General features: G+C 40.1%; 1 protein-coding gene across 1 annotated transcript in view; it reads left to right on the top strand.

Annotated features, from left to right (window-relative positions):
- Positions 1 to 23,854, top strand: part of SEMA3D (semaphorin 3D) — a 366,628-nt gene that overhangs the window by 76,277 nt on the left and 266,497 nt on the right. The window contains exon 2 of the mRNA XM_078674186.1: positions 14,160 to 14,344. Within this exon, the coding sequence (XP_078530312.1) occupies positions 14,200 to 14,344 (145 nt within the window). The 5' untranslated portion in view covers positions 14,160 to 14,199. The remainder of the gene's footprint in view (positions 1 to 14,159; positions 14,345 to 23,854) is intronic.

The following is a 23,854-nucleotide window of genomic DNA, read 5'->3' as shown; positions in this document are numbered from 1 at the left end:
ACTGTTAAACATCTACATGGTCCCACTTATGGAATTGATATCATCATTTAACATCGAAACTACCTCATATGCAGACGACACTCAAATGATTCTAACATTAGATAAACATTCAGTCAATGCTGTAGAAAACCTCCAACATAGGCTTACAGTGATTATTCACTGGATGAAGCAAAACCACTTGAAGTGTAATTCAGAAAAAAACTGAAATAATGCTCCTAGGCAAGGCCAACACCTTCACCCCCAGTCACTGGTGGCCGCCAAATACCCCCGCCACACAATACGGTTGATGTAGTAAACAATCTTCGGGTAAAATTTGACCCTACCCTATCCTTCTGTCCACAAGCACTCTCAGTGGCTAGGCAATGTTTCCAGCTAATCTAATCCCTGTAATTGTTATTGACCACCTCCCAGCCGCAGCAAGGACAACTGTTAAAGCAGCCATAATAACCTCTAGGTTAGACTACTGCAATAGCCTCTCCGTGGGTGCCAATAAAGCAATCCTAAAAAATCCTTTAGACCATTCAAAACACAGCAGCTCGCCTGGTGCTTACACTGCCACGTCGCTCCTCAGCATCTGAAGCTTTTAAAACATTGCATTGGCTACCATTCACAAAAGAGTGCTATTTAACATATTTTAGAGCTTTCATTGCCTCAGGACCCATGTATCTAAGATCTAGATTCACGCCCTATGTCACCACACGGCCTCTTATGTCTTCCTCAGCTAACCTTATAAAACCCACACCCTTCAGATATAAAACGATGGGAGGTAGATCAGTAACTGTTCTTGGGCAAAAGCATGGAATAAACTCCCCAGCCTGTTTCAGGAAATCTCTAAAAACCTGGATTTATGGAGCTTCGTACTCTCTATGCTTCTCTCTTATTTAATCCTTCATTACTCTCCAAGGCAATTTGGACCTTCCTGTACCTCCGATCTATTTCTGCATAGTGCCAAGATACTCCAGCAGAGTGATAGTAGTGTTTTAGAAATAATAGATACAATACAATACAATAAATCTACAGGGTGCACATGAGGCAAGGTCATGTATACGAAAAAAATAATTCAGGAGAGCTTTGCAATTTGCCTTTTCAGTATAAGTGATATTAGAGAAGACTCAGAGATGCTGTAAAATTACTTAAACACAGAAATTGAAATGAGACCCTTCCTTAGGGGAAGGTGGCTAGGAAAGTCCTGCACATATTGGTGTCTTATTCTACTTGTTAACAAGAATCTCTGCCTGGATGCAATCTCCTAGGGCAGCCACCTGTGCTACTGCAAATCAACCCTGCTGTCCTCAGTGCACTTCAGCAGTCCATTGGGGCATGGCATACCTCATTAGATAATGTGTTTGTAAAACTATAGCAGACATTAACTTTATTTGACATCACACTTAATATGAAGATTTGTGGCCCAAAAGTAATTAAAAAAAATCTGTGCATGGTACAAGGAAGTGTTGGCTTTATCCTTGATTCAGGAGAAATGGTGTCACAGAGTTGCCTCGGATATTATAATACTTGGCTCAGAGCCTGACCTTTCTCTGGATGCAGCGTTGTTAAGAAAATACAGGATAGGTCCTGTCATACAATTGTAAATATGTCACCGGTTACTGTCTGTTTTGTTTATTATGTGAAACTAAATCAGTGGAATCAAAGGATACCTTCCAAACTCTAAAGTATAATTGTAATATCTATTTAAACTCTTTCGACCGGTTGCTTAGTTTATATGTTTTTTTTAATTCATATTTACGTGGTATAATCACAACCATTTATAGCAACAATGGTACATTACGAAGTAATTTTCTTGAGTATAGCATCCAAGTAATTGTTCTCGTTCTGTTGTTGGAGGGGTTCCTTTGCTGTAGTTTATTAATAAGAAAAGTATGTCAGAAATAGGGGATCGGAAATTACAATTGAGAATAGGACATTTTCGAGATTCACATTCTAACCTAATGGTGGAAGTTTCTAGATTGTGTTGTATCATCTTCAAAAGGTTACAAACAGGTCAGGATAACTTTACAATATATGAAAACCATTGAGGGCTTCTGTGTCTCAAATGAGCGTCCTAAAATCTTCGACCTGGGTCATTGCTTCCTTTCACACTGTAACCATCAGAAGGACTGGATTCCTGGTGTCATGGTCGCTTAAGGGCATATGTGCAGAGTCAGTGGGCTCGCATTTGTCTCTACGATTAGCAGTTTATACATGCTTCTAGTGGAGAACGTGCTAGTGCATAGCACATTATCTCCCTCGGTGTCCCTGGGCGGGGGGAGCTACGCCCCCATGCCCCAATGGACTCACCGCGCCTGGTAATACACGCATAATAATCAGCAAACAAAGCACCCCAGAGCTCCAATCGTGAACGTTCATCAAGTACCTCCATCTGGGGCAAACTATATAATCCCTTAACAGGCATTTTGATACTCAAATTGACAATTTCACTCGCTTTGCTCGTCTTCTTCCTTGTGACAGTTTGTTAATTCACTTGGTATATTGTTCCTGGTTGTACTTTATGAAAGGTGCTGTAGATTAAGTTGGGAACACATACTATGGCTATATCCCCTGCACTATATGTCACTACTGCATGTTAGCTTTCTTGAATTTGATTACATTGTGCCAATATTCTGCTAGTCTCTGATCTCGATTTTCGTTTTTTAGTCAAATTAATGTCATCGCAATGTGAACTTCTGGAACCCCTGCTCTTGAATATTAGTATAAATTAAAGGGATACCTTAGATAGCTTTGACAGAATTTTAATAAAAACTAATGGGCCTTACTGAAATTTCTGAAAACTCCAAGTGGTGTCTGTTTTGAAAATGCTCCATTGCTAATGAGCAGTGGATGAAGCGTAATTGCCACTGCACCTGCTGCAGCTTCAAGTTGCTCTATTTCAATGATATTGATTGAGGCTGCTGCAGGTACACTTCGGGGTCCATTCACAAAAGCATTTATAAGTATGAGAAGTAAGATTACCTGATTACTCTTTTAGGTACTTTTACATGGCTTTGTGGGGTCAGCCTAGAAACGTCCAACTTACCCTTCCAAAAAATGTGAGAATATATCACATATGATTTTAGCTATTTATTATCTGCATTTTTTTTAATGGTGTTCTTCTTTTCCTTTTTCATTATCTAATGTGCGATATTAATGTATTATGACTCTTGTATATACTAGTTCTGAATAAAAAAAAACCAAAAAAAAGTCCAACTCCCTATCAGTAAAAGTGCAAAGATGGCACAATCCTTTCTATTTGTACTAATTGTATATGAATATTCCCTGAACATTCCTATGTTGTACCGATTTTTAGATGTTTTGAGGTAGATTCACATTCATATAAGAGTATGTAAAAGAGTACTACAGGAGCACAACGTTACATACTGCTAAATGCCATTGTGAATACGTCCTATTGTGTTATTTTTTAAAGCAGCCTGGCCAATGAAGATTCCATCACTTACCTACAGGATTTCCAAAGCAAATACGGGCATACCTCTGTGGAATGCCCCTGTGCCTTCTTTGCACCAGTGCATTTAGTACTAAAGAGCGTTGCTAGTGAAACTTCAGAAATACAGTCACTCATTTAAATCACATCTGACTTCTTATCATGTCATCTGAACTTCTGAGGTATTTTTCATAAATGGCAAAAACTTTAACATCAAAATAATGTTTTTTAGTCTGGAATATCTATACCTGACATGCAATTACACTAAAGAAAACAACTTTTTTTTTCTGTAAGGTAGAACCACTAATTTCTTTATTTTTAGTTATTTTTTTATTGAGATCAATCATAGCGAAATAAATACAAAATCATCCTCCATATACCATGCACCAGCGCCTAATTACATATTCAGAACAAATTTTGTAGCTGTGCAAATTCATCAAAAGCACAGAGCAGGTTTAAATTACAGAATTCATTCATATGGAAAACAAATTAGAAGAAGAAATATCAAAAAGAAAAATCTATCTTTTTACCTTACCTAGGGATTTCTGCCATAAACTGACCCCACATTATGTTGTATTTTCTAATGCCTGTGCATTGAATAGCATACGCCCATTCTTTATCCTCACTTGTTTCATCTTTTGCACCCACTCCCCCATGGAGGGAATCAGCCGAGTCCTCCACCTTTTGAAGCAATAAGGATCTAGCCACTGGCATTGTAACACATAATACCTTTTGAAATCTTGGCGCTAAGGGAGTGGCAGCATCATAACCCACTAACATCTACCACATACTGGGGACTAATTTTAACTGCCACACTTTTTCCAAGAACACAAGTATATCTTTCCAGAAGTCTTAGATGGCAGCACACTGCACAATTACATGGGACCAATTAGCAGTGACTTCAAAACTACATCTAAAACAGCTACTTGACTATGCAGGATTAATATGGGGTATTTTAGGGGTTCTTTAAAGCAACCATTGTGTATAAAATTGCATTCTCCGCAAATTGGCTCCTCTCCAGACCTTGAAATCTAATGTATTAATTCATCCCACTTCTTTCTAGTTAAATTGAGCCTTTCATACCGCTCCAGTTTATAAATTGCCTTTTGACACACATCAAGGCCCTGCCCAGAGGCAAGCAATCTTTTACATTCTCCTGGCCATTTGATATCTGGGACTTCGACTAAATCCATTACTAGTTTTTGGCTATGGCAAATCTGTCCAATTTCCAAATCTGTAAATTGACTGGCCAGTTCTATAGGAGCATAGCAGCAGACAATGACCTTGAAATAATATCTGGATTTCCAACAGACTCTTCCACCTTTCTTCAACCATGAAATGTGCCACCTTATGGAACCCCATTGTTTCCCACTTTTGCATTATGTTCGAATCATCAAAGCCCCAGAATCCCCAGTCAATTTAGTTAAGGGTGTATCCGCATTAATATAAGGAACTGCATATCTCCTATAAAGATTGCTTTGTTTCCTGAAAAAACGCCCCGGGCTCTTATAGCAAACTTTCTTGGGTGATTTTGTCAATTTTAAAACATCTTGAATATCATATTCGGTGAAGATGAGTTGCATATAATTGTTTTTAAAAATGCCACCTGACCTCAGTTTCATAATAAATCTGGACATGTATTGTGCAAAATAAACAAAATAATAATCCCTTAAATGAGGAAGTACTAAACCACCTTTCTCCAACCCTCCATATAAAGTGCCATGTGCCATTCTGGCAGTTTTATTCAGCCAGATAAAAGCTGTAAAAAGAGATTCCACTTTAATAGAGAAACATGCTGCTAAAATATGGTATTGCTGAAAAGAGAAGTTAAACAAACGGAGAACAGCAATTTTAATCAAGGAAACCCTACCAAGAATAGTTAGAAGAAGCGGGCTCCATCATGCAAACATAGCTTCAACTTTTTGAAGCAGCGGGGCAAAATTAAGATCATATAAATCTTCAATCTTTGAAGAATATCTAATGCACATATATCCTTTTGGCTGGTCATTTACGTAAAAGGCTATATCTGGGAGCAATATATCCAGGTTACCGTTACAAAGGATGACCTCAGTTTTTTTCTATTAATCTTGTATCCCCCTAACATTTGATATAAAAGAGAAGATCTCAAAGGCCTTTTCCTGCAGCCCCCTAGTAGCCTCCAGAAGCAGGATTATGTCATCCTCATACAGTTTTATCCTGCCCTTTAGTAGAATAGGAGTGTGGATATCCCTATTCTTCCTGATTGCTATCTCTAATGGTTCGATAAAAAATGCTATTAAAACCAAGAATTGGAAATCCCTGCCAAGTACCACAGCACATCTCTGGTCCATCAACCTTGCTTGCATTGACTATGATCTTGGTTTCAGCATTCTCGTATGTCTTATATATGAACCTTGTGATCTTGGTAGGTATTGCAAATTTGACTAAAATGCAAAAAAGCATCTCCCAGACCACGTGGTCAAATGCCTTCTCTGCAGCCAATAAAAGAACTACTGCAGGAATCTTAGTAAAGTTTCAGCTAAATAATGTGTATTAGCCCCTAACGGTCATCCAGCAATAAACCCATTCTGATCCTGATGTATCAGTTTCACCACTCTAGAATTAAATAGCTGATAGTTTCATTATGATCTTGAAATCTGAATTTAATAAGGTAATTGGGTGATACGAATTTGGATCATCCCCATCCTTTCCTTTTTTTAAGAAAACTAACCCCATTCCCCGTATTGAATGCAGCAGGTATAGGTCTGGCTGCCAAGATGGCATTAGCAACCTGCAATAAATAATCCACTAACACCTTCCAATTAATCAAGGGGGCCCCTGAGTTGTAATAAAGGTGGAGACGTAGGGGAAGGGAACAATGTAGCAAAACAGAAAAGTCTCCACCTAAAATCAATCAATCCAGTGCTGATAAAGTCACTATAAATGTAATCTCCCTCCCAGAAAACAAGTGGATCAATACACGAAAATTGTACATAAATCCATGGATAGGTTTTAATCAGTATTCATATATATACAGTTCATTACTTTCAATCAATGTTATATCAAAAAAAACAACATATAAAGTAAATGTGTATACCCCCACAAAGCACAATCATTCACACAATCACTCCAACACATACTCACTCGATCCTATTCGTCCAGATCCTAGAGGATCCACTCAAATTCAATAAAAATACTAAAAAGTACAAAAGGTGAAGACCCACAGATATGAATAAACAAAACTGGGAGACTAAAGGGTCCTTCTAAGCACAATATTGTTTTGTCCCCAAGTTGGTGGAAATCCAGAATCAAAAACAATTATATAAGGTCAAAAAAAATATATACTACAATTTACACAGTGGGAATTTTATATAAAGGTCCAAATACAGACGATGAATAAATAAAAAGTTAAAAGTATCATAGGTTTCGCCAGGTTACTGTTGTAAAGGTGCAGACGTACGTTTCGGTGTGTGACCTAGGGTAGGTCTCACCTTCATCAGGGCACGTGTCTCCGTGGAGACAGAGGTGGGGTTATCTGCATAATGATAAACAATTGCCAATATAAAAATTAAAGGATAAAAACAATACTTCATAGGAACCAACATTAAGTTAATTATCACAGTGCTGATCCTACACGGGAGGGGAAAGAAATATATATAGGCTGATAGAACAAATAAGACATGGGACCATAGTGCAAAGTTTCAACTTACATGGACAACAACAATAGAGACCCAAAGCAAAAAGGAATATTTAGTTCAGAAGTCAAAGGCAAATAAACAAGGATGCCAAACTGAAGAAAAGACTGTGCTCGAAAAGAAGAATTAGTTCTCTCATAAATCACCAAAAGATACCAAACTAAAGAAACAAGTGTGCTCGAGATAGACAAAAAGGTTTCAAGCATTCACAGAGGTAACCGGGTTCACGGCGGGAAGGTTGGGACAGTTACAAAATAAGTGCAAGAATACGGTTACATGTGGCCAAGGCCCCACAGAAAAAGGTCATCTGAAGAATCAAAGCATACCTGAACGGTAGAGGGTGGCAGTTGTAAACTGTCCAAGTAGCAATTCACAGTAAGGGATGGCGCAGGATATCTATAAACGATAGAGATAGGTATAGAACGGAATGCAAGTTTTAATAAGTCCAGCGTCCCAAAAGTCTTCTATATCTAGCGATTCTTACCATAAAGAGCGTAATGCAGGACAGGTCAGGAACAACGATGTATAGAATTTAAGGGAGACCTGTAGATTAAGAGAGTCAGGTTCCCCCTCCCCATGCTCAGTCCTATGCGTGGCTGCGCCACGGCGTTTTGTTAGCAGGCCCGATGATGAAGCATGTCACACACATTTTTGTGTGAGTGAGGGCAGTTTTGAAAAACACGATTTGTGCCACTGCATGTCTGTTAATGTGTTTGTGTGGGCTGTTTCCTCTCTACCCCTTCTCATTCTCATTATACCAAGGGGCTGACGACTTATGCTTATTTTTTATTTTTTCATCGGAATGATCAGATCAAGAACGTTGGTGATCTGATTACAAAATTTCGAATAGTTTTCCTCCACTGATTTACTTCCATCAAAGGCATCTTTTTCAGTGAATACTGGGGATTGTTTTGTTATATTTAGCAGTTTGTTCTATTCCCTGCCTTGAAGATACTTTCCTGTGGCAGCAGAGTCTTTCCTATTTCTGGAGTTGGACACAGAGAATAAAAGGAGAAATGGTCAGTCCAGCATAGAGGTAACATTTCTTCCCCTTCAGCAAATTTTCCTCCTAAAACAGTAAGTCTAGAATATGGCCACCCTGATCTGTTGGTTCCTTCACCAGCTGCAGCAAATTAAAGTTCTCACACGATTGAAGAAGGTCTTTAAAAGCTGGGCCTGAATTCCCATTTGCCCATAGATTGAAATACCCCAAAATAACCATTCTGGAGTGAGTAAGTGACATATTGTAAAGAATGTCAATAAATGTCTGTTGTTGAGGGCTAGTTGGATCAAGGGGTCTATAACATACTATTCCGGTAGAGAGATGCCCTTAAGAACATTCAATAAGAACCCCAGGGGCTCCATGCCCATAGCTTCATCAATGGGGGTCTGAGTGAAATCACAACTGTCCTTCAAAATTAATACAACTTCATCTGCTCTCCCATTGGGCCGCGACTTGTGTAACACCTTATCACCTAGTGGACATGCCAGCCCCAATTCAACATCTGAGTCGGGTGTGTCCATGTTTCCATTCGAAACATTGTATCCAGGTTAAGGGATTCTACCAGGATATGTTTCTTCTGGTGATGTTTAACCAGGGGTCTGACATTGATTAGTCCACATTTGTGGCGATCCACTTTTACTTTCTCCGGGAGTGTTCTCACCTGCGTCGGGTTGATATGATTCAGAGCATCACCCCTTGCTCACCTATCACCAGGAGCTGTTCCCTTGTGTATCTATGGTGGGTGCTTTCTGTAGAGAGTGATCCCAAACCAGCAGCGTGGCTGGCGCAGTGCACGGCCGGTGCGTGGACAGGCGCAGATGGGCTTGCCTTTGGGACACCTTTGGTGCACTTGCAGCGTGTGCGCTTGCATCGGTTCATGTAAGGAGGGTAGCCTCCTCCTTTGAAACAATTAGTGCGCTAACCAAGATGGTGTGTGCTCACTGACCCACTCTTATGTGCGGCATACACTAGCTCACCATGGGTGCTAGAAAAAAGAGTGAGTGCCTGTAACAGTTTTAAAATATAATTCTAAGTTACACAAAGCTAAAAAACTATTTGACAGATTTTACGATATTTAAAAGCAGGTCTGTACAAATCAAAGTGAATATGAGTGGAAGGTAGACTTTAATGTGTATTGCATGTCTGGCTTTTGGATGACAGGGGCTGGAGAGAGGCAGCGGCTACAGAAGTCTAATGGGTCAGGGCTCGGTTGAATAGACCTGGGTTGCATTTAGAGTAGTGTGACGAGATTTCCTTGCACCTGAATATGTCTGGTCTGCCTTGCACAATGCAGTCTTCACTCACTGCCAGGAAGCTGCACCAGTGAGTATAGAACTGGTTTTGGCTGGGTACAGACACTTCAGAGAAGAAATGATTTGGTGGTATAAGTATTGGGGCCCAGACCCCAGAAGGTTAGAACTCAATTGGACCCCGAAAAATGCCAAGATGAAGAGCTGGAGAAACTGTGAGGAGTAACTACCACTTTGCTGTGTGCTTGGATGTGTTGGTCTGCAGTGGCTGCTTCTGTCTTGGGCAGTGAAAGGACTGAACTTTAACTTTCTCTGACTTATTTTCTTTGAGAATCTCCAAGGGCTTGAGGTAGAGCTTGCCCCCTGTTCAGAAGTCTCAGGAACAGCAAAGATTACAAGTTATTCAGCTCTCAGCACTGTGGACTGTGTGTTTTGTGCTGCAACAGAAGAAAAAGCAACCCGATGCTGTCTACAACGCCGCTGCTGACACCGTGTCCTGAAGGCACAGCAGAGGGCATTGCTGCAACGCCGCACCACAACCCTGGTCTCACCGATGACGCCTGCTGATGCCTCCACCGAGCCGTCACTTGCACCACGACCTGTGGGCACTGCACTCCGCACCGCCTCACTTTACGATGTGGCCTTGTTATTATACCAAGTTATTCTTAGAACAAGAAGTCAAACCTAAGCGTAGTTTATCCCAGGCAAGTTAGGGATCAACAGCAGAATGGTAACAGTGACAGTGACAGCTCAAGGCAGGAACTTAGACGGTGGGTAGCCTATAATGTAATTAGCCCAACAAGTTATTTCATTAAATACACCTCCACAACATAATTTAGCACCACTAACCTTGCAAGCCACATATGGAGAGAGGGAGGGCTTTCAGGCTGGCCGGCGCACCATAGAATCCTCCAGGAGCCCAAAGCCCTCCATGTGGAATAAGTGGCGTGCGCCCACCATAAGCCAAGTGTAGCTCGAGGATGTGGCTACGAAACCCACAACAAACCTCGCAGGCCCTCCAACATGGAGGTACTTCTCACCACATCCATGCCCAATGCACTGCTGTCATGGGGCGGGACTGGAGCCGGAATTGAGAAGACGTGCTACCAGAGTAGTGTCATTCTCCCCACTGGGTAGAGTCTTACATTGTTGAGAAAGCTACCAATGTTTCTTATGCTTTAAAAGTAATGAAATTCTAAAATGGTATTACATTATGAAGAATGTTAGTTGTTCTTCTTACACTGTGGCATTGTACTGATGTTGTTAACCAAGTATCTGTTCTGCAAGGTGTGTGTTTTCAAACTACCAGAACCAAACAACCACGTGATTTCACTCTCTGACAAGGGTTAATGGAAATAGAAGGGATATTTAATGTTTAGTATTCTGCTCTGAATGTAATATCCGGTACAGTGTTTGGTTTACATGCTCTGTGTTCTATTGAAAAATCTAATTCACATCCAACTATTCAAATATCTGTTGTTGGAGTTTGGATAAATATTATATACTGATTAATTTAATTAATTAGCTTTACAGTTCTTTCAGCAGTCACACACAATTTAAGCACATTTCCAAGCAAACACCATTTCTTTAATGACCAGACAGTCTCATTAAACCCAGCACATATATTCCTCATCACAGTCCTTATCACACATAGGAATACCATTATTGAGACGGAGAAATCTTTGCCCTATACCTCCTGCATCAACTCTTTCACTTATACCTATAATGAGAGAACACTCCTTATTCCTGTCCTACTTTAGTTTTTACTCCTTCCAATAACTGTCCTCTAATGCCCATAAATGCCCATATTCCCCTTTATGAGGACAGAAGTACCAAGCATCAGATGGCAGAATATGGGTAGAGCGAGGAGGTATAGCAGGACTGTGATGAGGATGGCATGGACTAGGAGTAATAAAGGATACTGAAAAGTATTTGGGTCATTACCTCTGTGTCCAGCCTTCACAGTCAATCTTCTTAACGTATGAGGAGATTGGCCAAGCATAACCTAAATGATTTCATACCCGCAGAAATAGATACATGCTGATAACTATACTATTTTAAAAATGTGTGAATATCCAGCAATGAAAAATAAAGAATATTCAGTACAACGCAACACACCATGTAGAAGTATGAGTTGCTACATCTAAGGAGAAAAGTGTGCACAGAAACCAAAGTAGCAGACTTATGTGTTTCTGACAGTGAATTCCTTGAGCTTCTGTCCAAAAAGCAGATGCTTCTCTGGTAGAACAACATTAATTGTCAAAGGGCACCTTTTGCCCATCAGACTCATATGCTGAAACATTAACAAACTTGAAGAAAGATTGGCAAGAAAAAAAAGGTTCATACATTGTAAATAAGTATGTAATGCTTATCTCACACAAGTTATGTATGCAAGACATTATTCCTCTAGACTTGAAGGGTTTTGTAAAGAAACTTGCACAAATACTTACTGCTCTAAATGAATCTGGGAATGATTTTAGGCAAAAATCCCGAACCAACTCTTAATAAAACCTTATAATGGAATATCTTTACATAAGGGATGAATCCATGATTAAAGTCCCCAATTTCCCAAAATAGTGAGCATAAGTAACAGCATTAGAAAGCAAACTTTATATAAAAAAGAAAACCTACCTATAACATCTCAAAAAGAGGACCATGCACACTTCTAAAAACTAAGTAAAGCTTTTACACTGGTAAGGCGGAATGGTCCACTGGACACAGCAACGGAGAAGTCGACTAACTCATTTTTGTATTGTATTGTAGATGGAAATCTTAACAGGATTCACTAGGTCCTAAATGGTTTCCACCTGACTTGAAGGGGACACCTTTTTAAGGAATCCATTTCTTTAAAACGTCAAAAGATCCTAAAGGGGGCACAGGAGACAAGTAAAATGTAGAAACCCGTTTTGCCTAAGGAAAATCAAAGCTGCTCTGGGATGTAAAACATTCTATTACTAAATTCCAAATTAATGTTAGATAATACTGTTTTATATATGGCTCCATTTCCCTATGCTTGATATTTTGGTACAATGCTTGTAAGATTTGATTTATGATATTGGTTTACTTTTCATTTGACTTGGTGCAAAATGTTTGATTCAGGGTATTGTTACAATTGTATGAAAAAAATCCCTGAGTGTAAGTTACATTCATTCACAGGAATTAAGCGCTGCATTTATTTTCTTCTGGCCATGCTGTATGATGCAGAATCTATCACATTTACAATGTTATATGAACAATAATTCTTGTAATATATGTTTGCACCACTATTACTTTACAGAGGCGTCGCCTACGCAAGGATGGTCATGAGAGCAGCCATGTGAAAGCAGGCGTTAGATCAATACATTTGTTTTTCAAAGGATTAATCTATGCTGCAAGAGTCTAAAATAGCACTGTATTGGTATCAATAACTGTGTAGTGTAAAGCCACCCCTGATATGGCTCTATAGGGTGTCTAGGTCTTGCAGAACTTAGTGTCATAACTGTGAGTGTGGACATGAACATTGGTGTGAGGCAGAGACTCAACTTACATCATTTTGTGATAGAGTTATATTTGTGTGGACAACCTCCTTGGCATAACCATTAGCACCCATTGTATCTGGGGTTTCTGTATTTCTATGGGGTTTGTTGCACTATTGGCCTACTTACGACTCTCATGGTCAATATTTTCACCCGAAGAAGGCCGACAGACTAGTAGGACAGCTTATCATGTTTAATGTTATGTGTTCTTTGTTCGGCCTGTTTTGGTCCTTTCCTTTAGGGAGGAGATGCGTTTTTCCTTTTAAAGTCATCTTATGCCTATTTATTATTTCACAGCTACATACTTCCTGCTTCGTTCTAAAAGATCAAGTGTTTTTTTCCGTCTCTTCGCCAGGAGATGTGTTGGTGATGTTCATGTGTACTTTGTGTTTGCTTGTTTGCACATGCAGCATTTGCAAAAGTGCTATGTAAGTACAATACCTACAAGTGGAATGACAGCACATATGCAGAGTATGTTGACCAACGCGTATGGCAATCTCCCTCCCAAAAAGAGCTCACTTGGCTAATGATGAGACATCCCTAAAGGGCACTTCCATGTAGATGTTGTTCATGATGCATGTTTGCTGTACCAGCATGACCTCAGCACGTTCACGACGCCACAATGCATGTTTGCGTGTATGAGGTGTTACAGTTTGTAAATCGATTCTTAGTCCACTATTGAACTTACTTTTTAAACAAAAAGGTTTCATCATGGTAATTTGGTGTAAAAGAACTAAAGCTTCATGTAATGCCCTGTACACCCCTTAAAGGATGGGGTAACAGGCATGGTCAAAAGCTGGTAATCGGGTTTATACTGCACAGTGAAATGCATTCTTTTGTACTGAACATACTGTTTACATTGTTTCATATTAACCACACTCAATCGCCTCCTTCAGAACCATGCTTCATCTTACATTTTTTTGGATGAGGAATAAAGCCACTTTGCTCATGGTTCCTCTTAGTTTTAAAGTGCCATATAATTTCTAAATTTGTGCTTTGTCAAACTCAACTACTAACACTGACATCAAAAGAAAACATTCATAACGTTATTCCCATATCAACTTTATTTATCGTGGATACAGACTAGGCATAAAAAGTATGAGATTAACTTGAAAAGTTGATAAAGCGTGGTTAAAGGGACAAAAAAAATTGTTAAATAAGAAAAACGCCTTGATGTTTATAACTATAAAAATGATTTTCCCACGAAATTATGTTCGGGTTGCGCAGTTTTCACTTATTTTCGTGAGGTATTAAAACTCACAATTCTCCCTTTTCTATCCACAGCGAAGAAAATATTTATCCATCAGTACAAACCTTTATCATCATGAACACAGAAAAGCTGATAGTTTGGTTCAAACATTTCAATTCGCGACGCCTCTACACAATGCTGTCATTTCTATGGATTATGATGCTACCGTTTACTGAAGCACTGAAGCAGAATATTCCAAGGTTAAAACTTTCACACAAAGGTAAAGGTTTAGCTTCATTTTTTGTATTTTAATTTAATACCTAAATGCTTGCACGTATCCTTTAAAAAAATACATTTTAAAATGGGTAATTGTTCAGTTTGTTTTCATCTCATATACCCCATGTCGTGCCAGTTTGGAAAACATGGGCGACCCATATCTTTCCTATGATCTGAATATTTTGTTACCTGTTATCATAGGATTTTGCTTAACCCATGTAGGAAAGCATTTGCATTTTTGTACTTGACACTCTGGCATCTATTTTAAACTGCATTTTGTAATATAAAAGTAGAACTACGGTATTGTTGCTCGTGTAATGCAAAACCATATTCACTAAACTGTGCTGCACAAAAGAATGATGAATGGAATGCTGAACCAATTATACATTCACCCCCAGTCAGATATCTGGGTTTAATACATACTTTTTTTGCTCACACAGCCACCCCAGCAGGGCCGGACTGGCTACTGGGCAGTTGTGTGTGCTGCTGAGCTAGGGGCTAATTTCTCTGTGGTGGGGGCTTATTTCGTTGATGTGGACCTGCGTGCGATTTGAAATAAAAAAAGCAAAACGATTTTCGTTTTGCACACGCAGGTCCCCATCAACGAAATTAGCCCCCAGCACGGCAGCACACACAACTGCCCGGTAGCCAGTCCGGCCCTGCACCCCAGTTTGGACCCAGTCATATGCAAATCAGTCTTGACCATGCTCCCCATGGGAATAGTCCTCCCTCAACCGGAAACAAGCATCCTGGGACCATTTTCAGGGTATTACCCCTTAACAGCCAGGCTAGCTTGAATCCAGTGGCACAGTGTCCATGAGACCCAAGCCTAGGTATACCCTTCCCACTTAGGGTGACAAAACAAAAAGAGCAAATAATGAATGTTTGCATTAACTAAACTATGGGCAGTGTTTTCCACCTCCACCACTCCTATCTTTTCTGTGTGGAGGTCTCCAGCACGTATACAGAATTCTACTCACAAATAGGTCTATGTTTTAGAAGTAAATGTGAGAAGAACAGGGAGGAGTTGCTGAAAACGTGCACTACTTACACATAAAGGGGAGGGGTTTAAGGTGGGGCATCCAAATACAAACACCCACCCACAAAAGCATTATCCCATTGTTATTCACAAATGACACTTCTAGAGTCGCTACAGCCAAAGAGATCGCAAAACAGTGGCAAATGTGCTCCACCCCAGCCTTCGAGTAAGTCCACCACCATGAATGTCTACTCATAGGTGCTACAATGCACTTACATAGAAGAAACCATTGGCGGTCGGTGGTAAAGACTATAATAGTAGCCCATTTAAAACTAAGGTTGAAAAAATAAAATTATTATGATAACACAATTTTATATATTTGTTATAAACAAATACATACTTTTTATATTAATATAAAATGTAATAATAAATGTATGTTCCTATTACTTTATTTTACAAATAAACTTTTAACGTTTTGTAAAAATCCCAAATCAAGCCATTATTACTAATTATGCACATAACATATTACATTTTATACACTTTTAAGTTAATGTTATATAAAACGTTATTTGTTCTAGGTTTAAATAAATTATTTATTTAATAGACATTTGTTCTTGGCAGATGTATACACCTATATGTGAAACGTTTTGAGTAATAATCCTGGAAGCTCTACCAGTGGGTGGAAACATGTCAGTGTGAGTCTAGTAGTACATTAACACTCAAAAATGTTGAATGCCAAAAAAGTTACTCCTATGTGCAGAATTAGATTAACATATGAGCAAATGTACACATTTTCAATTTTCAATGTTATCGTTGTGAACTAGACCCACTCTACAAGTTTTAATCCTTGGGAGAGAAAGTGAGCCTTCTGTCCTTTTGACATTAGCAAATTGAGCACCATTACAGTTGGTGAAAGTAATACCTATTATTTACAGTGCCAAAAAATTGATGCTGCCCAGTGTTCATGAAAAGTAACTTTTAGTATTTTCTCTCTTTGCCACCCCATTCCTCCATGGAGTAAAGCGAAACTTCAGCAAAGTCAAATGACAGAATAAAGTACATCACTTAAAGAGGAGCCCTGTTCGTATACATTCAAACGGAGATCACCACAATACCCACTGAACTTTCCTCAACCATTTAAACAATACCCAAATCCCATTCTTTCATATTCTGCTTTTCTTTATTGTAAAACTAAACACCATTCCTAGACCATAGCAATCAAACAAGTAAGGAATACACAATAGACAAAACACGATAAAAACACACATTGTTAATATTCTATTATCATTATTTTAGAGGCTTTTAGTTGCTTCAGTTTTGACTTAAATATTGGCAATTTCTTATGGAAGAAATGTACAAGAGTTAACATTCCACATCAACAGTTCAGATAAATTTAATTAATCTAGTGCCCCTAGAGTTTACCAAAGCTTGTTATTAAGACATAGGTATTTCTTTGTTTATTCTACATTTTATAAACAGCTGCATGTCTCCTCTCAGCACCAGGGAAATTACAATATGCAATACATTAGCTAATGCTAAGCATGAGACATAAGAGTCCTATCGATTTGGCGTCATGCATATCCGATGTTCTTCGATTTTAATGACTGAACAGCAAGACAATTAGTTGGAAGGGAATTCATGATACTTTCAGCTTTAGGAGTTCCCTTAATCATACATAGATAGGTTAAGGTCTCAGGGTGAGGTCAGTGAATTCTACAATTTAATGTTCTGCACATTTAGGGAGCTGCCTCTTTTTTTCACCCTCCTGAATGTCCATTGTTGGATAAAGTGTGTGAATACTGACCTTAGATTTCTGGCATCTATGTAATGAAATGGCAGTTTCAGCAGGTAATCTGGGCCCTACACCATTACACCTTGATGATAGAGCATAAGGTCATGAGAATTATACCCGTTGCTGCTGAAATCCAATGCAGATCCTTCATGGTGGTCTTAGTGTGGTGAAGTTTGCAGAAGTTAAGGCACTAACTAGTTGCTGACTAGTTGCTTGACTATTTTGGTTTTGCAGGTGGGGTATGATTTCCTAGGATAAAACCACATAAATGATGTTGCAATAGTCCAGATGTGCCATGACAAGGATTCTTTTTAGGTCCATCCGGGGAAAGGTTTAGGGAAATGCAAGGATTTTGCAGAGAACTGGACATTGCGAAGTCTATTGCAAAGTCTTTCTTTGATGCTTTGACTTGGAGAATGTATGAAATGAGAGTTGTATGAGTCAGTGCATACTGTAGATTCCTGGATTTTTAGACTTTGAATTTGACCTGGAATTGGTTGAGTGACTTGGCTAGTGGTGTACCATAAATATGATCAGAAAACAGGGGAGGGATGACATTTGGGGAATGCCCCACGACACTGGGCCTTTGGGTGATTTGGTTGAGTCGATCCTAACATTTTTGTTCGTACCAAGGGAAAAGCAGTTTCATATATTCATGGTAACTCCACCTGCCTTTCTGCCAGCATTGTGTTGGCAACAGTGTTGTAGATTATACAGAGGATGAGAAGTGAAGACCTGTGTTCTTGTCTTCATTAATAGAAATAAGCACTGTCTCTGCTACTTTGGCTAATGCTGATACAGTGCCCCAAGGTGTGTGGATCCAGACTGAATGTCATGGAGGACCGGATTTTGATAATTGTTTCCTAGAGGTTTGTACTATTCTTTAATATACAATCCTTAACCCTATTCCATGTTCTTCTAAATGGCTATTCATATTCTTCTGTAACAGTCTTAGATCTTCCAAAGTTACATTCAATGCAGCATTTTAGTAGGATCATTCAGACACTAAATTTCTTTGGTAAAGTACTTGAGTTCTTCGAGATCTCCTTAGAACTTGATGATTTAGATCAAGAGAGGTTTCATCTTCTGTCTCACTCTATTCAGGGACTGTTTCTGGAATTTGTGCTATTGATGAACTTCTCTTTAGTCTTTCTTTTCCAAAACTCTTTGGCCACTCTGTTTGGTGATGTATTCTTTTTGTCCCAACACTTGTTCCGTCACTGAGCTCTTGTTCTCCTCATTGTCCAATTTCTGAGATGCTTTCAATGTGCAGTTCAGTCTCTGCTAGATTTCCATCTGAGACCTCAATACCACTTTGAGGTATTTCAGGCACTTGTACTTGTCTCTCAGTTTGCTGTTCTCCACCCCTTTCTCCTACTTGTGATTCTCTCTGTGCTTCAGCATGCACTGGTCCTGAAGGTCTTGATGGTATTTCAACTGGTGGTGCAACCACTAATGCTCTTCCCTTCGGATCATAGACCAAAGATGCTTCCTCTGGATTACTCACACTCTTGGGTTGCGAGGCATGTATCCAGTTTGGAATTCCAGCACCTTTAACAGCAGTGCTCATAGTCAATATGATTTGGATGGGGCCTTTTCACCTGGGGGCAATGCAAGTCTTCCAAATGTGCTTCTTGATCATGACCCAATCACCAGGATTGAGGTCAAGACACTGATCTTGATGAGGGTCTCATGTAGCAGCTGATATCTGATGAGAAACAGAGCAAACCATATCAGCGAGTGTCTAGCAATAGTCCCAAGTCATATAAATTGTGATTTTCACAAGGGGGTTCACGGGCATGGCTGGTAGTCTCATTGACCTTCCCATTAGAATCTTGTGCAGATATAATCCTTTCTTCCTGTCTGGAATACTTTGGAAACTCACCAGCACCAATGGTAAATCTTCTGGCCATTTCAATGAAGTAGAAGCACAAACCTGCAATGTAGGTTTTGTTCAATCTGTAGGGCAGCACATAGCATGTTCATCACTTTGTTATTGAAGTGTGTTCCACTATCTGACTCAAGTAGGACCAGCATCTCCAACCTTGGTATGATCTCTCATAATAATAGTTTAGCTGCAGTCAAACTGTAAATCTCCTGGTTGGGTAGGCTTCCACCCATCTCGAGAACTCACAAATAATCACTAGGATATATTTCAATTTGTTGTACACAGGCATCTCAATATAATCCCTCTGTAATCTATTAAAAGGGCCATTTGATCTCCCTATGTGTGTGCTTCTAGCATGTCTTTTCTTCCCTACTCATGCAATTTTTATTTGCAATAATTCAGAACCTAGGATTATACCAGCTTTGTCCAAAGAGTCTCACCATGGCATTTCTCCCCAAATGTGTGTACTCGTGCTAATATCACATCATTGGAAAACAACAAGCTATCAGGCAACACTAGCCTTCCATCCGCTGACATCCAAATGTCATTTGCATTTTTTATACATGCTGACCTGATCTACCCATTTTGTTTTGCTTTATACACATTTTCCTGTACCCTTTTAGGTTCCTCCCAAGTACCATTTATTTCCATCATCATTGTAAAAGCACTTTCTTCCTCAGATTCACATGTGAAGCCTTCATTAAATGTGCATGCTAGCAATGCACAGTACCTGGCTACGGAGTCAGCATATCTTTTGCCCATGGCAACATACCCACTGCCTGTTTGAAGTCCTGGACATTTCACAATATCAATTTCACTGGGTAACTGTAGAGCCTCATGCACATTTCTTGCATGCTGTCCAGTCTGAATAGGTGTTGTGAAAGTAAGAAAGCCTCATTGCGACTATAATCAGCCAAAATTATGAACTACACCAAAACCATACCCGTAAAGATGGTGCCTCTCAGTTGTGCAGTTAAACTGCAAGTTTGTGGGACAGCAATTCACTCGGCAACTTGTATGGAAAAAAGAGACTGAAGCACGGAAGCTTTGATCCCATCATTTCTGGAGCACACAGCATATGCTGCTCTCAGTGTGCCTCAGTTTTCTCCTAGGCATTGATCATCAACAAAAAGAACGTGGCCGGGCACATTTAGTGGTTCATTCTTAATATCAGGACTTGGCTTTTTGTGTACTTCAGTGACATTTAGACAATCATGATGGAACTCTTCACATTTGTCATTTTGTTCAGTTACAGACAAAGGAATAGAAGCATTTAAGACATTGCAAAGTTTGATCACAACATTATCAGTTGCAAGCAAATTCTGCCCATATTTGGTCAACCTATTGTAGGTCAAATACAGTGTTTTATTTTTTGTCAACAGTATTTCTACAGAGTGTAGGACCATGACACCATGACAATTAAAGGGTGTCCCATCACTATGTTCTCGCTCTTTTCTAGACCATCACTTACTGTGGCAACTACCTTCATGCAGCAGATGAGTACTGCTGCTGCAGGATCAAGTGTGGTAGAAAAATAGGCCACAGGTCTTTGGGCCCCTCCTTCTGTCTGTAATAAAACTGAGAATGTGCACCAATCTCTTTTACTGCAAACATAATACATTATTTTGAATAATCTGGCATTCCTATAACTGGGGCTTGACACAATTTCTCTTCCATATCTAGGAGCTCTTTTGTACACTTGTTTTCCCAAAGAAGCTTATCGGACACACCTTGACGTGTCAGCCTCAGTAGGGGCTTTGCTATCAAGGAAAAGTTTGGTATCCACTGTCTAAAATAGCCGACCATTCCTAAGAACATTCTGATCCCTCCCTGCATCACTCCCAGATTTCCTGGAAAAAAACGGTTCTGAAAATCTTTCAACATGAATTTCTCATCTGCTTCATGTCCAATTGATCACTGCAATATTTTGTATAATGCAAGATCTATGTCTTTGTCTGTCAGAAGATAACACTTTGCCTAATGTGTACACTAATCTCAGGTTTCAATCCTAGAACAAACTGAGACACAAACATCTCCATAACCTTTTCTTCAGGGCAATCACATCCACTGTGCTGTTTATGTACATGCAACAACCTTTCAATGTATTCATGAACTGTTACCTTTAGATTTTCTGTGGTTCTTTTAATCTTTAACCAATCAGTATCTCTGAGAGGTATTGTTTCTTTCAAAAGGTAATAACTGCTTAATATTTTTCCATCACCAATGGCGATGGTGCATCATTTCCTATCTCTCTCTGTGGTTCTACTTTTGGCCACTGCACGGCTACCTTACATTCTGCCCATTAACTAGCTGGCACCAAAATGTCAAAAAACTTTTTAAGTCTCTCCAAAACACCTTTGAGATCATTATAAACCTCTTCACTTGTGCGTACCACTATGCCGGCTTGTCTCTTAATTTTGGAAAATTATTTGTAAATACTGCTAAATCACCTCCATTCTATGGAACATGTATGCAGGTATCTCCAACTAGTTCCCTCAATGAATATGCCTACCTACCGGAGCCGAGATCGCAGGCGGTGACTGAAATGGCGGTGGATCCATCGCGGACAGGCCGGTAAAGAGGATCGTGTGTTGAGCCAGCACCAGGAAGTGAGATCAGGGGAGAATCGGACTCCCAGTGGCTCCTGGCGGTCCCAAAGCATGCCGATGCTGAGTGCATACACATCGTTTCTTCTATCTTGCCGGTGAGTGCTTCGACCGCCTGGGTCCCAGCGAGAGCTGTGGCAGGGCTCCTGAGCTGCGGGCTGGGTGACAAACGCACATTGGGGAGACTGATACTGACGCATTGCCCTGGCCCCCATTCAACCGTCCGGGTCCCAGCGATAGCTACAATGGGACTCCTGAGCTGCGGGCTGCTTGAAGTTCGGACATTGGAGAGGCAGATACGGACACCTTGCCCAGGCCCCTTGAATCTGAGGCGAAGAGCAATACTGCATATGAATATGCACAGCAGACTGGCAGGAACCTGTAAGGGAGGGGGATCGCTGGGCGTTTTTGCGTGTGCTAGTCTACCATAATTTGGAGGAAGGTTGCCTCCAGTCAGGTGCAGCATGGGTTCTAACGCGTTAGCATCATTCATAACGTGTCCTGTGACCTCTTACTAACTTTATGGAGAGGAAGGACATCACTGAAGACTTTGATCATCTGCACCAACAAACTAAATTGCCCTGGAGCCTCCGGTCTATGGCACCACTTATTTGAAAAATGTTCTGATAGTGGAGCGGATGGGGGCAGTCCCCTCGGTGTTCAGGGACTTAGTCCTCCACTTTTAGGTTGGATATTGCCTCTAGGGCACTCAGATCTTCATCGGAAGATGACACCCATCTCTCTCACTAATGGCCAGTAAAAGAGGAATGTATTAGCAAAGCAAAAGCGGCGGCCATCTTGGATTGGCTCACAACAATTATCAATGCACTGCCCTGACAAGAGATATTATAATAGAATCAGGGTTGACCTACTCTAAACAGGGCTGAAAGTGAAGGAAAAGAATATCCCTAAGAAACAATGGACCAAATGAAGTAGGCCCCCCAACTCTGGACCAACAAGGGCCAACAAGCTAGTTTCTGTCCTTGTACCCTATTTTCTCCCCCAGTCCCTGAGCTTCATTAGCTACTCACCACGCCCCTTGGTGATTTTTACATCATCTTCCTACTTTGTGATTGACGTAAGGTAGTGTTTACCCTTTCTTGACTTCTAGGGCTGAACGTCACCCTTGTAATTTTAGCCTGAGTAGCTGCAGGATATTTTGAATCCTATGCTCTATTTGCACCCTTATGGATCTACTTCATGGTGATTCTTTATTGTATTGATCATCACATGTAACTTAACCTGAGCAGCTGCAGAACATTTTAATCTACCGTCTGACTGTTAGTTGTGACTTAACCTGTACAGCTGCAGGATACTACTATTAATCTTATGCTCCATATGCACACTAATTGATGTACCTCATTTTGATTCTCTATTGCATTGATTGATTCTTTATTGCATTGTATGTGTCTTGTAATTCAGCCTGAGCAGGTGCTGGACTTTCTTAGCCATATATTTGAATGTTTCTTGTAATGTAATGTTATGCTCTATTTACTCCCTAACGGATCTGCCTCATTTTGATTCACTTTCCCTCTTTTGCTCCTCTGAACTGTTAACGCCTGTAGTCTACTTTTCATCTTTCCTTGGCCTCCTTATTTCATTTCATCTCACTCTATCGTCATGGCTATCACAGATTTTCTCTCCCTCTTTCTTACATACCTTATGGTTTTTACTTGGTCTGCTAATCACCATTCTTGATCTACCCCTATCTCCCCCTTTTAAATTCCTTTGAACACCTCCCCCATCATGCACCCTCATAGCTTTGCCCTCTCCAGGGATTATTCGAGTCACTAGCTTTCCCTCTGTCCCCCCTTGGTTTACTCCTCCTCTTCCCATCGCCCTATTCCTTCTCCCTTCCTCACAATTTTCTCCCTCAGCCCAGGACCCTTTTAAGCGTATTAACCATGCCTCCCCTCAACCACCCCCTCACTACACTGGACTTACCCATAACTAGACATGGCCTCAATTCTTGGACCATCCTTTACCCCCCTAACCTCTCTAAAAATGCTAAGAAGAACTTTAAACACAAATTACTTATACGTCACCAAGAAACCTTATTTGTGGATAACTACATCAGTCTCACCTCCACTATAAAAACCAACTATATCTTCTACTCCAAACGCCTCTCAAAATGCAAAAGTATCTTACTCCACCACCTCCCCATCTCGAAATCTTGCAAAATCCCATATGGGCTGAAATTGTCTACCACCCTTTCCCCTGCTTTTCTAGGCAAAATTGACATCCCTATT

Source organism: Lissotriton helveticus, chromosome 1_1 (genome assembly GCF_964261635.1).
Source record: "Lissotriton helveticus chromosome 1_1, aLisHel1.1, whole genome shotgun sequence".
NCBI lineage: Eukaryota > Metazoa > Chordata > Amphibia > Caudata > Salamandridae > Lissotriton > Lissotriton helveticus.
This window is presented reverse-complemented; position numbering and strand designations above follow the sequence as displayed.